At 35.4% G+C, this 16403-nt stretch overlaps 1 protein-coding gene across 2 annotated transcripts in view; it reads right to left on the bottom strand.

Annotated features, from left to right (window-relative positions):
* Window positions 1-16403, bottom strand: part of LOC106872851 (solute carrier organic anion transporter family member 2A1) — a 45732-nt gene that overhangs the window by 12245 nt on the left and 17084 nt on the right. For both annotated transcript variants that reach the window (XM_014919985.3, XM_014919986.2), the window contains 3 exons: window positions 14072-14273; window positions 12546-12681; window positions 8652-8809 (listed from right to left, as the gene is read on the bottom strand). In XM_014919985.3, the coding sequence (XP_014775471.1) occupies window positions 8652-8809; window positions 12546-12681; window positions 14072-14273 (496 nt within the window). The remainder of the gene's footprint in view (window positions 1-8651; window positions 8810-12545; window positions 12682-14071; window positions 14274-16403) is intronic.

The following is a 16403-nucleotide window of genomic DNA, read 5'->3' as shown; positions in this document are numbered from 1 at the left end:
TTAATTTATTAATAAATTAATAATTAATAATTTTTACCAAACCCTTCGGTATGTAAACACCATTATCGGTGAGGAACTTATTTAAAAGTTCTAATACATTTATAAACATAATTAAGGGATCAGCAACTGTTGCTGATCCCTTAATTATGTTTATATATATATATATATATATATATATATATATATATATATATATATATATATATATATATATAATATTTATTTCTTCTTATATCTATATACCCCTCACATACTGTGCCCTCCATACATATTCTGATTGAATCTTTTTTGCGTCAACGTATACCTCCTTGCGAAAACGTAACCTTTAAATTTATGAAGATATCCTTGACCTGAAGAGTAGCCGGCGGTATAAACCCCACTTGGATCTTACCACTTCTGAGGTTCCACTCGCTATGAAAAATATATGTAGCCCGAATTCTTCCTACTCAATTCCGTAACTCTTATATCATTTTTCGCACACTCGGCAACCCTGGACGCCTATTGTGGAAAAAAAAAGAACTTTTTTTTTGCTCATCGTTCTTCGATACTGAAAAATAATCAGCAACCTTCCGTCTCAATAAACCACTATTGTTCCTGAAAGTTGTTTTTTTTTATACATTCTACGAACTGCTCGAAGCTTACTATCTTCCTACACCTTGATTCCTGGATCTTACATTGATATACATACATACATACATTCATACATATATATATATATATATATATATATATATATATATATATATATATATATATATATATATATATATATATCGAGAGAGAGAGAGAGGGAGAGAGAGGGAGAGAGAGAGAGAGAGAAAAATATATATATAATGAGGAGGACAAAGAGATAGATATTGTGCTCGTATGTTGCAGGTAACATCGGGAATATTGAATGTTAAGTTGTTTACATTTCTACGTATATCTTGCACTTTGTTCAATCTGCTAACATCTGCTACTGATCACTGTTTGTATGTCTGGACAATATTGTACGAAAATTACATTTAGTTCCACTGAAATTTAGTTTTAATATTTTCGGTTGATTTAATCTTTTTCCTAAAACTAGAAATCAAATTTGTGTTCAACAGATGTAGACGATTATCGATTGTTTTGTAAAGTTTCTTTGGTTTGAAAATTGTTTTTAAAAGTAATTTCTCTCTCATGTTGCCCAAAAATGTCAATCACAAAAGGAAGGTTTGACCAGCACCACATCTCCTCCGTTATTTGACGAGATTGAAACAGTGTTTGCTATATATTTTCTACACTTCTGGTCATGCTAAATATTATTATTTAGGTTTACTTAACCATCCTTTACTTGCCATGACTTTATGATGCTGTATATATATATATATATATATATATATATATATATATATATATAAATATATATATATATATATATATATATATATATATATATATATATATATATATATATATATATATATATATATATATATATATATATATATATAGGGCAGGGAATCGTCAATTAGTAATAAAATTAATAATTAACAATTTTGCCAAATAGTTCAGTATGAAAAAACCTTTATCGGTATTAGAGAAACATTTGTAGTTTGGAATCAGTAGTTCTTTGACTGCTATTTCTAAATTCTCAGTATGTTGGAGAAGCAACTCATGCTAATCCCTGTATATTTATGATTATATATATATATATATATATATATATATATATATATATATATATATATATATATATATATATATATATATCAAGGTGGAAGTGCCAAATTTTACCACATTACCCACCCAAAATCATTCTATCCACTGCAAGCCTCTTTTTTTTTATTGTTTCATTAATTTTATGCTATATTTTCCTCGTCACAGGTGTAATTTGATGCGTACGCATCCACTTTCAAATCGTTTTAACACTGCACCTTGTGCCCACCTAGTGTTCGGATTGGATTTGTGTATATTGACCGAAAGAGTACGATTGCAATTAAAGGTGGCCAGAATGAGGTTACTCGAATGATCTCTGGAGAGTGAGTAGCTCGAATCTCATTGAGTCTCAACTGGTTGAGCCGCTTCTTCACGGCATTGAAAAGTCTCAGCTCTGGTCGTAAACACGTCATTAGAGCATCATAGGCAAGAATCACAGGACGGATTCTTCAAGCCGATCCAACCGGCAGGAGATCTAGGAATAAAACAAGAACGAGATGGTTGGATAATATCCATATTCTCTGATGGTCACGCCTAGGAATCAAATCAGAAAGAATACTGATGGTTGTTTTTGATAAGACTGTATAGAGAAGGTACCTGAGGACCCTCCCTGTAATACTAGGCAGAGAAGATAGATGGGTGTAACTACTTAAATATTTACATTCCAAACAAAACACGTTATTGAATAAACCTTACACTTGTAATTCTTAGTTCTCGTTCATGAAGACGAACTAATTTACCTTCAGTTTTGCCTTCTGTGTTGTCTATAAAATGTAGAAAATTTTCTAAAATCAGTATTTTTTGTATATCGAGCGTTCAGACACACACCTGTTTCTCTTTAACCTGAAATATTGATTTTCAAGTGTTTTGTAGCAACGCATTGCAATTTTCCAAACATTTCTATATTCTCTTATTAAATATATCCGTAAAATTATTTTAATATATTTAAATAATAATTGCAAATGATGTGTTTATTTTTATTATAATAACGAGAGGTTTCCATTTTAAAGTTCACTGTCGTACTCTTTTTCGTTAAATGCTTTAGCATTATATGCCTGTGTATCACAATATTTCCCTGTTCTGTCGACGTTATTATCGGTTTGTATCAGTCGCATATCTAGACATGCTCATATATATTTAAATGAAAAACTTCTGGGAAGTTTTACAGATTTTTAGTTCTAGTGATGAATTGGATCTATAGTCTTCGAATTAGCTTTCAATTTTCTGCTTTTGAGAAGCCTAATTTGTCAAGATTGGTATTTAGGTAGTGTTACATGTATGTATGTATGTATGTATGTATGTATGTATGTATGTATGTATGTATGTATGTATGTATGCATGCATGCATGTGTGTGTGTGTATGAATGTTTGTATGTACGTACTCACGTACGTACGGGGTCTAATATAGAAGAAAGACAGAAATTGTTCCAGTGTCTTTAGGAATCGAACGATATGTCTGTTAAAACCCCGTACACCCCTTCTGCATAAGGTGTCATCATGATTTTGACTGTTCATGTGATGTATTATTGAGCTTTATTATAATCTAACAACATGGCAGATAGTGCAAATTTCGTATGAATAGAGACACGGCTTCTCACTGTCTCTTTCTCTCTTCCTTTATATATTTATGTTTGTGTGTGTGTGTGTGTGTGTGTGTGTGTGTGTGAGTGTTAAGAAACAGACGGCTGTAAAACCACAATTAATGTTTGAGAAGCGTAGGCAGGATTGTTAAAGAGGGTAATTTAGCGAAGTAAATGTAATAGAAAAATCATAAAAGTGTAATTTAACGAGTATGATGTAATTTAATATTAAGAAAATATACGATTGTGAACGAAGAAGATTTGGTCTCGTTGCAAAATACAACGTATAACTATTTACTTGATTTGATATCAAACGATGATTTACTTCATGATAGAGAGAGAGAGAGAGAGAGAGAGAGAAAGAGAGCGAGAGAGAGGGAGAGAGAGAGAGAGAGAGAGAGAGAGAGAGAGAGAGAGAGAGATAGAGAGAGAAAAGGAGAAAGGTTGAGAGAAAAAGGAGAAAGATAGAGATGAAGAGAGAAAGTTTCTCAGTTGCGCTATTTGAAAGCAAATATGTATATATAAAGCTGTGTGTGTCTTTGTGTCTGAGTTTGTCCGTCACCACCGCTTGTCTATAAGTTCCCATAACATAGCGGTTCGGCAAAAAAGATCCGATAGAATAGAGTAAGTACAAGATTTACAAAAATATGTACTGGGAACACTTCGTTCCTCTAAATTTCACGAAGGCGGTGCCACAGCATGGGCATAATCAAATGACCGAAACAAGTAAAATTTAAATGATAATATTTATGCATGTGTGTACGTGTGTGTGTGTGTGTGTGTGTGTGTGTGTGTGTGTGTGTGTGTGTGAATAAAGGCTACCATTGGTTTCATGTTAAGAAAAGTAGGAAAATATTCTAGTGTCTTTCCATTTTTTCCAAAATGGAGGCGAATATCTTTCTCCATGTGATCGGCTTGCAAAATTAAGACACAAGGATATTTTCCTACTTATCTTAATATGAAAGCAATGATAGCCTTAATTCACAAATAAAAATATTATACCCACCAATATGGTGTTGAGCACTCATTTTCCATCGTTCGACATTTACGTATATATATAACTACCTGCATATATATATGTATATATATGTATGAGCCACTGTCACTAGCTACGCTGATGACACAAAACTATCTCAGGCAATAAAGAGTCCTGATGATATTGTAAGCCTACAGAATGACCTAAATGCAATATATGAGTGGGCGGAGCAAAACAATATGCAGTTCAATGCGGAAAAATTTCAAGTGCTGCGCTACAAGGCCACAAGTGCCTCCCAACTGGCATACACAGGACCTGGAGGTACTGCAATCCCAGAACCACAAGCCGTGAGAGACCTGGGCATCAACATGTGTAGTGATGCATCATTTGACATGCACATTGTCAAGTTGACAGCAAAGTGCAGACAGCTGGTGGGGTGGATACTGAGGACATTCCGAACAAGGGATCAAAAAGTCATGCTGACTCTATGGAAGACATTTGTCCTGAGCCGCCTAGACTATTGCTCTCAGTTGTGGTCACCACACAGTGTCAAACGGACAGCAGAACTCGAGGCAATTCAGAGGCACTATACAAAAAAGATCGCCACAGTCCAGCAGATGAAGTACAGGGAGCTACTGCAGGCACTAGGTCTCTACTCCTTGGAACTTAGGCGGGAGAGATATGTAATAATTTACATATGGAAAATACTGGAAGGACTGGTGCCAAACTTTGGCATAAAGTACTACAGGAATGCCCACACGGGTCGCCACTACATGGTGCCAAAGGTGCCGTCCACTGCATCTCACATAAGAACAAGATACTGCAGCAGCCTCGGTTTCAGAGGACCTCAGCTCTTCAATGCCCTGCCAAAACATTTGAGAGACCTGCAAGACACGGATGTGGAGGTCTTGAAGACAAAACTCGACGCTTTCCTCTCCACGATACCAGACGAACCAATGGCTCGAAATGAGACACAGTTTAGGGCAGCGATGTCAAATTCTCTTATACACCAGATGTGCCATCAAAACTCTTGATTGGAATATATCAGATGCAGGAGAAGAGCCATGCAAGGAACGTGAAGAGAGCAAAGCATAAAGACATAAAATCACGGTGGTGCTCCAGCATGACCACAGCCACTTGGCTGAAACCCATAAATAAATAAATAAATAAATATGTATATATATATATATATATATATATATATATATATATATATATATATATATATATATATTAAATATATACTTTTATAAAACAAATTTTACAAAATATATAGTATCTGTTAACAGTCTTAGCCAAAAACACACAGTTGAGTTTTTGTATATATATATGTATACATGTCTCTTAAAGGATAGAGCTCAAAATCAATGCATTGAAGATACTTTATTGCAGCAACAATTATAATAACAGAAACAACCATAATAAGCCAAACCTATGCACATTTCAATAGGGTATCCCGGAAAAATAAACCACATCATAAGATGTCTCGTAAAATATTGTAACAAATTACAACATATTACAAATTTCTGGATACTCCATATTTAAGAGACATGTATACATATATATATATATATATATATATATATATATATATATATATATATATATATATATATATATATATATAAATATATATATATATATATATATATATATATATATATATATATATATATATATATATATATATATATATATATATATATATATATATATATATATATATATATATACATATATATATATATATATATATATATATATATATATATATATATATATATATATATATATATATATATATATATGATTGACCGTTGACTGAACACTATTCAATTTTTTTTCTCCGTGTTTTTCTCCTTGTCTCCGTATTCTTTCTGTTGAAGAGCGTAGCTCGAAACGTCAAAGACTTTCCGTATTCCCGAGCGTCATACTAATATATACTTTTGTTATTTACACCACCTGTCCTCGTCTGTTGTTATTATTTGTATATTCTCCCATATATATATATGTATATATATATATATATATATATATATATATATATATATATATATATATATATATATATATATATATATATACATATATATTTATATATATATATATATATATATATATATATATATATATATATATATATTTATATAAATAAGGATAAGATCGGTATTTAAAATATTGATCTTATCAAGTGGTCAGCACGGGAATAAAAAACATCAAAGGTAATAATTATTTAAAATTATAATACAGGGTATCAAGAGATACTACCACGCTGAAAAAATAGCAGTCAAATCCTGACTCCAAAACCACAATATAAATTAGTTTTGTCAGTGTATTTACTGCGCTGATATCCTGTCCGGGATCGCACGAGAAGTTGTTTAGGCGGGCTATTTAAGCTAGTCGTGTGCATATGTGCATATATATGTGTGTATACATCCGTATATGTAAGTATACTGTTTATATACATGTATTTGTATTTATGTACTTGAGTATATTTCACTGATGAAGGCAGAGCATTTATGCAAAGCCAGAAATCCAGGATTTGAAATTATCTTATTATTTTTACTGGTTTATTTGGTCTTCGTCTTCGCTAATCGTGCCTTGCGGACATTTATTGTGGTTTTGGAGTCAGGATTTGACTGCTATTTTTTCAGCGTGGTGGTATCTCTTGATATCCTGTATTATAATTTTAAATAATTTATATATATATATATATATATATATATATATATATATACTCTCATACTCGTTTCAGCCATGTGGCTGCAGTGGTACCTATATATATATATATATATCCCGAAAGAAATTAAAGTAGAAAAAGACCCCAGATTGGTGGAGAGGGGCTGTGCGGTCTGGGATTCGCCGATGACACAGTCCTCATAGCTGACAGCGAGGGTGAATTGCTGCAGATGATATGCAGGGTGAAAGACATGAGTGCACAAGGTGAGCTATTGAATGTAAAGAAGTCAAAGATCTTGGTGGTGGATAAGTATAGGACAGATCGAGGTAACTTCACCGTGGACTGAGAGATGATTCAGGAAGTGGATGATTTTGAGTACTTGGGATCCACAATCAGCACCAGTGGATCAAGAACACCAGAGATACGGAGAAGGCTCGCGGCAGCGGGGCAAGCTGTACAAGATATGGAGAACATCTAGAAGAGTCGTGACGTGTCAATACTGCTGAAGATAAGGCTACTTCGGGCTGTCGCTTTCTCTATTGTGATGTACGGCTGCGAGTCGTGGACAATGTGGAAGGCAGACGAGAAAAGAGTGAGCGCATTTGAAATGTGGTGTTACTGCAGAATCCTTAGAGTGTTGTGGACGGAGAGAAGGACGAGCAACTGGGTACTAGAAAAGCTCGGTTGCGAGATGACGCTTCGGTGAAACATCATGAAGCGGAAGCTACGGTTCTTTGGTCACGTCATGCGCCGGGATGGACTTGAGCGAACGATCATAACTGGCAAGGTGAACGGCAGATGTAAAAGAGGCAGACAACCCACGTCTTGGCTGAAAGACATCGCAGCCACAGGATTGTCTTTATTCTCAGCTGTCCATGGGGCAGAGGACAGGGGAAGGTGGTAAGACATAGTGATGACCACAGCATCGCATAGTGCGACACCTGGCTGGAGGAAGGAAGTGCCAACGCACAAAACTCTCGCTCTTTTAGCACTCCTGTTGCTTGTGTTAAACATTAATAAAAAAGATATATTTGTATGTCTGTCTGTCTGTCTGTCTGTGATTGTTGTTGTGGTGGTTGTTGTGGTGTTGGTAACGGTTGTTGTGTTTGTGAGTGTGAGTGGCTCGGTGCATTTAACATTTGGAGTCAGAATATTTAACACGACCACGACGATGACGACGAGGATGAGGATGGTAATGTTGATAATGATGATGATGATGATGATGATGATGGTGATGATGGTGATGATGGTGATGATGATGATGATGATGATGATGATTGATAATGGAGGTGGTGGGGGGGATGATAATCGAAATGATGGCAATGATGTTGTTGTTATTGGTGATGGTATTAACGGCGATGAAGACTGCGATAACTTCCATCATTAAGATGTTGGTTTATGAAGCAAAAAGAAAAAAAAAACAGAAACTGGTGGTTGTTGTGGGGTTGGACGGAGCAGAAGTTGGTAGGAGAAAACCATGTAAATATGTGAAAGGAGAAGGCGACAAAGAATATTAGCACCACCACCACCACCACCACCACTACCACCACCACCACCACCACCACCACCACCAACAACAACAACAACAACAACAACAACAACAACAACACATTGTGAGACAGACACTTAAAGAAGTTTTCTCTTAAGGAATTCTACGAAATGTGATGATTAAAGGTGACATCAAACGTGTTAGAGTAAATAAAAAGACAGAGAACCAAAAGTTGCAAAGACTTACCTGAGTAATATCAAATATCCAGGGACAATTGAAAAGGTACCTGTAAATGATTTCAAGAGGTCCACTCCGACATATGGATAGAGGTAAGGACAGTCTGTATCACAGAGACCGGACGAGGCCGTGCCGTTGTGACCAATACATTCACACGAGGAATATATCTGCAAGAGAAGACATAAACAGTTGATGAAACGTTAAATAGCTTTTGTTTTTTGTTTTTTTTTGTTTTGTATCTGACAGCATCGCAAGGCGAAGGATGGATGGAGTTGTTTCGGCTTTTTACGTTCTGTGTTCGCCTCCAACAGATGTGTTGCCCGGTTATGTACCAGACAACTATATAAAAACCAAAAAGCTTGCACCAGGTTCTCTTCAGGTGCAGCTAGACGGTGAAACCTATATAATGATGGAAGCCTAGAAGAAGAGGAGTTCGAAGAAAGAATAATAATAGTCAACGTTGTGCATGCAATATCATCGGTAGCAATATCTCTGGAATGACTTATCTGCTACGGAGGGCAAGAAGGTTGAGAAATGTCTTATCATATTCTCTCTGAAATACTCACTGGCTTTGGTATATATTTACATGTATATGTATGTGTGCATGTATGTATGCATGCATTCATGTATATATATATATATATATATATATATATATATATATATATATATATATATATATATATATATATATGTATATATATATATATATATATATATATATATATATATATATATATATATGTATGTATGTATGTATGTATGTATACACACACTTATATTTGTGTGTGTCTTGAGGCGCAATGGCCCAGTGATTAGGGTAGTGGACTCGCGGTCACAGGATCACGATTTCAATTCCCAGACCAGGCGTTGTAAGTTTTTATTGAGCCAAAACACCTAATGCTCCACGAGGTGCCGGCAGGGTGTGGTGGCGAACCCTGCTGTACTCTTTCACCACAACTTTTTGTCACTGTTTCTTCTTGTTTCTGTTGTACTTGTATTTCAAAGGGCCAGCCTTGTCGCACTCTGTGTTACACTGAATCGTCCCGAGAACTACATTGAAGGTACACGTGTCTGTGGATTACTCAGCCACTTGCACGTAAATTTCACGAGCAGGCTGTTCCGTTGATCGGATCAACTGGGACCATCATCGTCGTAACCGACGGAGTGCTACGAAAGATATATATATATATATATATATATTTATATATATATATATATATATATATATGTATATAAATGTAACCACATGTGAATCGTTGGCGATTTTGTTCCTCCGTCTTCCTTTTCTATTGGACTTTCCTCTGTTTCTGAAGAAGAGCGTTGATCGAAACGTTAAACTATCTTTCTTTCCCTCCTTGAGCGCCTGCGAATACTTTACATGTACCATGTCCTCGCGTTGTTGTCTTTTTTGTGTTTGTTCTTCTTTTTGAGGATATACTATATATATAGTTGAAAATTATAGAAAACCAAAAGACAGGTGTATAAACAACAAGCATGTGTATTAGTTTGAGGCTCGGGAAAATGAAAAGTCTTCCACGTTTCGAGCCTACGCTCTTCAATAGAAAAGAATAAGAGAAAATAAACACAGAGAGAATGAACAAATTTTAGATTTCAGCGGTATATATATATATATATATATATATATATATATATATATATATATATATATATATATATACATATATACGACGTTCTTCCATACAGTTTGCTTCACGGAAATTACTCATAAGGAATTGGACAGTCCGGCCATTTAGTAGAAAACATTTGCACAATGAACCGCACATTGACACTGAAAAGAAAGCATGTCGTTGTAAAGTGAGCTTCTCGCTTTGTGTCTCCGCCACCATAGACACAGCCATGGCTGCCTCTATGGTGACACATCTATAGAATTTGCCATCAATTTAACAGCCGCAGGTCCAACGTCAACAGCTTCCCAGTAACTGCCCCCTTTGCACCCTCTGAACGTTTCTGTTGTTTCCCAGGTTTCTGTTCTTCGGTTTATATTTTCATGGCATAGAAGACTGTTCATTTTCCCAGATAATGAATACTGTCCCCTATAATTGCTGCCATCAATGCAAGTTTGGTAAAAGAATCAGTCATTTTTGTAAGCACAAAGAAACAACGTATTTTTAAAGGATCGTAGTAGTAATCACACAGTATAATACACACAACATGGAAAGATTACTCTGCGTACACCATGGTGAGGAAAGAACCTGGGGTCAACTATCACAGATCGTGGAACTTGCGGGAAGAAATTCCAGTGAATCTTTGACCTAAACCAAGACCTGTACTTGTACTACTGAACGACTTGGAGTAGGTCCCTCGATAGGATACACGAAGAGGCTTAAAGAATTTGGGGATAAGAAAAATCCAACAGTTTCAAATTTATCAGGAAAGCAATTAGGCCAGAATGCTGCATTTGTTGAGAAGAAATATGTCATCATACCGAACAGAATCACTCCACCAAAATGCACAAATGATAATATTCGTATTAACAACACAGAAAAGTGTGTTTTTTTTTCCACGAAGCGAATTTGAAAGACAAGGAACACGACCAAGACAAACACAACAACAACAAACTGCCACCACTACACGGACATACGGCAACTACTTATGATGCCACAAAAACAAGTAAGGAATATAAAATACTAAAATCGCAGCTTGCGTCGAAGTTCAAGCAGAACTTCACTACTTTATATATATATATATATATATATATATATATATATATATATATATATATATATATAAGTAATCTGTGTGTGTGTGTGTGTGTGTGTGTGTGTGTGTGTGTGTGTGTGTGTGTGTGTGTGTGCGCGCGTGTGTGCGTGCGAGCATGTGAGTGACATTAAACTTTTAAAAGGAATTTAACACTAATAAAGGAACCGCAATACTAAGAATAAAGTCGAATTTATTGTCAAATTCGTGTTGATCGGGACATTAAGTTGTTTTGTTAAATTTTTAGGCTATTAACTATTTTTATATTCGTTTCCTTTAATGATTCATTGTCTTTTATTCAATAGTTTCATTGTTCATTTGAACTGTGGCTCATGTGGAAGTTATTTTGTTGTTTTTAATTGTTCTGTACATCATAGTGCATGTTGTTCAGCGTTTATTCTCAATTTAAATAAAGATAATATTCACTTCGTTAAAAATATACACCGTATTGTCACTGACGAGGGAAAAGTTACCATGTGAGCATAAGAATCTTATATTAAATGAGGCAAGCTCTAAGCATTAGTATATCTCCGATCTGATGTATTTCATCATTAGTGGGACAACTGAAGAGAAAGTGAAGTATAAAAATGTGATATAAAGAGAGCAAACGTGAAAGGGAGAGAGAGAAAACGAGAGGGAAAGAGAAAGGGAGAATATGAAAAATAATGTGATAGTGTAAACCTGAAGAGATCATCTATTTGATTATTGATGAAGAGGGGACAATTGATCTCTTTTGTAAATATATTTTAAAAGCCACTGCTACTCTAATATATTCCTAAATAGTGTGGTTACCTGAACACAATGCAAAGTCGTGTTACTAACTTACAATTCTATATATATATTGTGTAATTAAGGAAACGTTACCTGTATTTGTCTCTGTGTGGACACAAAGATGACGAGTTCAACGTAGTTGCACACAATTTTTCAAGTTAATTTGAATATCACCAGTTTTACAGTGTTCCATGCTGCTTAAAGCAATATTGTTGTACCTACCCGTGGTAATCATTTTACATCAATACGAGACAGATGGGTTTAGATTTAAATTGTTTGGGCATAAATTAAACCAAGTGCTAGTAATGTGATTCGAACTATTAATTCTTCTGTGAGTAATCTGATTGTTTATCAAGCTAGCCTCTTGATGGTGGACAGTTAGAATAGAAAGAAACAGGTGCAAACACTTACGGTGTTGTTTACAGCAGAACATCCAGCAGTGCAAGGGGAGAAATAATTCTCGCCATCAGAGCCACAAATAGGGAAATATTCTTCTGTACAATTACAAGACATTCCACATTGTTCCTTAGCAGTAGCATTTGGAAAACTGAAATTAGCAACATATAAAACAAGACTTTGTTTTTGATATTGTATTTTATGTCCTACTTATTGTTATTGATATTCTAATCATACTTGTGGGTAATAAACCAAAATATATGGGTTTTATGTCCTAAATATGATAATTTGTTGACGTTATTAATTCTTTTGAAGGCGGTGAGGTGGCAGAATCTTTAGTATTTCCGGCAAAATGCTTAGGGGCATTTCGTTCCCCTAAAAGTTCTAAGTTCGAATCCCGGTGATGTGGACTTTATATTCCATCTTTTCGGGGTCGATAAAATAAGTACAAGTTCAGCATTTGTCTCAATGTAATAGAATTAGATTTTTCCCCTTCCTTGAACTTGCTGGCCTTGTGCCAAAATTTTAAATCGTTATTAGTTTTTTTAAGAATTACATGAAATATTTTCATTCTTATGTCAGAATGAAGTTGAATTAACACTGGAACCTGGGAAAACAGTGTAGTGTATTGGCACTTGTCAATACATCAGTCGTACATTGGCTGATATATATATGAACAATGTCAGCCACATTGGCCATACATTGGTCATACTTTGACATCAATATATCAGACCTCACATTCCGCCTGACTTCCTGACATTTGCATTAACGGAATAAAGTAAAGACAAAAGTGTCTTTGGAAACACGCAATGACGAGAATGGAATGAACAGCAATTGAATATATTTGAATTCCGAGTTCACTTGGTCGTTTCTTCTACTTCTGACCGAATGTACATGAGTGAATGTTATCCCAAGTCTACATGGTTATAACCAAAACCCCACCCACCCCACCCCATTGATAATAACTGTGAATTTTATTATCATTAAGTTACTTAGAGGTAAGCATATTGGTCAGAATGTTATCCCTCTATAAACATTAATTAACTTCAACTCAAAAACACTTCAAGTATGTGTAGGAAGTATTTGAACATCTAAAGGTTTTTCACTGCAATTTGTCCCGTCTTTCAAGTCACGTATTTGTATACTTTCTTGCCGTGCCTCGTGTACCTACTCACGCATTTGCTCCGTCCTGGCAGTCTCAATGAGTAATTAATAGATATTATTTACTGATTCACTCTAAAGGCAGTTTTGCTTCCTTATCGACTCACAGTTATCTCTCTTATTATCTGGTGCTGAAGAGGATAAATAATTTGTGCCCATCAGTTCAATAGAAAGCGCTCTCAGCTGTCTATTGTATTTTAACAACTTTTTTCTGGAGCGAGACTTTTTCTGTACGACAAACTGCAGTGAAAAACCTTTACAGAATCAAATATCTCTCAGACATATTCGAGGTGGTTTTAAGTTTGTATACTTTACTTTACTGTGTCGTCAAAGGATGCATAAATAAAAACTGGTTCAGAATTTTTTTAAGAAATACTCACATAAAGTGCTGGTTGGAGGCGGCAATATTATTAATTTTTATCCTGGGACACCCAAAGATGAAACTTAATCCTTCCATTCCAGCTGACAGAAAAGTAATCGCTATTTTCAGTTTCAGACAACCCTGTCGGGAGAGTTTCATCTTCGAAGTAAAAATTCCTCCAAGCAGAGTTCCAGTAGAAGCTCCGAGAACTTTTTCAATGCCTGATTACATGAGAAAATATCGATTAATAATCAATAATATTGTTTGTGGGTGAGAAGAGAGTGTGAAGTGATATGGCATCTTGTATTTATTGATATATGACCGGGTGGATGAGAAATTCGGTTCTCAAGTACAAGCTTTGGCGTTCGCTGATACAGTGAATCACCCTCGGATCAGTCACGGTTTATCATGACCATGAGATGATCCAAGTACAGAAATCAGATAAATGGCCACGATATCGACTGTATGTTTAGTTGATAAAACTAACCTTGTCAAAGTCTATAAGGAGAATTTACGTCAAAACCGCAACAGCGAGCATTTCGATGTGACAGTCGTGGTATCACGTGACGATAAAAGACAACAATTTCCAGAATTTCTTTGCACGGAAGGTGTTGTTTTGGTGGAGCAGTCACCAGTCAGTATGCACCACATAAGCCACATCCACTGTTATTGTAATGTTAAAGACAAAGATCTTGGTTCTCCTTTGCGAATGAAGAACTAAAAAGAATTGGCATTTCAATGTTTATTGAACAAAATAGAAAATGAACGATTGTGGGACGAGAGTGTAATTTCGAAACAGGTAATAAACACCGGAACCTGCGGCTAGTGATAAAAGATCGATGAATCATCAACTTGGCATTGCAGTGATTACTTCCATTGATCACATTTACCGGCCCCTCAACGGTGAAACTCTATCAGGTCATATATATACTCTACTCCACACTATTCTTCTCCATCCAGCTCGATCCGAATCAAGGGATTCTATGGCCTTTCGACCCATTCCAACTGACTTCATGGTAGTCCTTATGCCATCCTTAAACCTCATTTAAGTTTACACTGATTGCGTTTCCACTCTGAAAGCTTGCCATATAACAGCAGTTTGGGTGTGCGTTCATCTGCCATTCGAACAATATGGCCAGACCATCTCATTTGGTTTTTCAGAATCATGTATTTTATTGAAGTGATGCCTGCAGACGCAAAGACATCTATATCTGGAGTAAAAAAAAACACATTTAATGTTTCAAATGCGGCGAAGGCATTTTTGGTGGAATCGTTCTAACAATTTGAAATGTCTTTCATCACTCGTCCATGTTTCACAATGATTCGAAGTCTTATACCTAACGAGCCCACATAATCTTTAAATGACCACAACTCAAACACTAATAACCGGCTGCGTTTGCACCGTCTTTCATGTGTTGAATGAACTAGAATGTTCTTTTCAAATACCAGACCTAATTATGTTATTTTTGTTGCATTTCTCTTTTCGACATTTCAGAAGGAATGAGGTAGAGTCGATGTGTGATTGTTGAGCGTTTACGCACGATACGTTGGTGGAGTTAAGATGGGTGAAATGTTGGGGACTGATGGACGGTATAAATGGCAAAGATAACTGGTGAAGAGTATTCCATAGTGGCTGAAAAACGTAGGAAAGAAATGGAAAGTGTGTGACTGCACATCGCAAATAGCAAAGCATTAAACCATTGCATTCGAGATTAAAACGAATTGTATTTGTATTTCGCTACGTGTATCTCTCTACTTTTATTTATTTATTTATGTGTTTCAGCCAAGTGGCTGCGGTCATGCTGGTGCACCACCGTGTTAATTTAGTAATTTTATAATTATTATTTTTTTTAAAGTTTGGTTGTATGACTGTTATCCTGTTTAAGAATATTGCTATTGAATATTTTTGTGCCGTGGAGCAATGGTAAAATATCTGCCAATGCCATGAAGTCTTAGCAAGATTAGTCTAATCTCGTAGATTAGTAAAACCGTTAGAGCTTCGATCAAAGTGTCTGTGGTAGCTAAGTACGGCTTTTAGCGTCTGAGTTCAAATCTCTCCGGCATCTACTGAGTTTCGGGTGTCGATAAAATAAGTTTTGGTCAAATACTTTAATCGGTATTATCGACTGATTTCACCGACCAAAATGCATGGCTTTGTATCTACGTAAAAATTAAATCAAATATTTATTTCAATATTTAACAACTGTCATGTAGGATGGCTCGTGGTAACTTTTGAATAGCTTTCCCAAGTTTTAAGCCTCTGTGGAATACTCTACCTCTGTCCTCTTTGCCATATATACAAATGTACAGCAGTGTTACCATTCTCATACATACACACACATCTCTGTCTC

The sequence above is a fragment of the Octopus bimaculoides genome, chromosome 3 (genome assembly GCF_046866305.1).
Source record: "Octopus bimaculoides isolate indiv1 chromosome 3, ASM4686630v1, whole genome shotgun sequence".
Classification (NCBI taxonomy): domain Eukaryota; kingdom Metazoa; phylum Mollusca; class Cephalopoda; order Octopoda; family Octopodidae; genus Octopus; species Octopus bimaculoides.
Note: the sequence above shows the minus strand (reverse complement) of the source record. Positions and strands in the feature narration are given on the sequence as shown.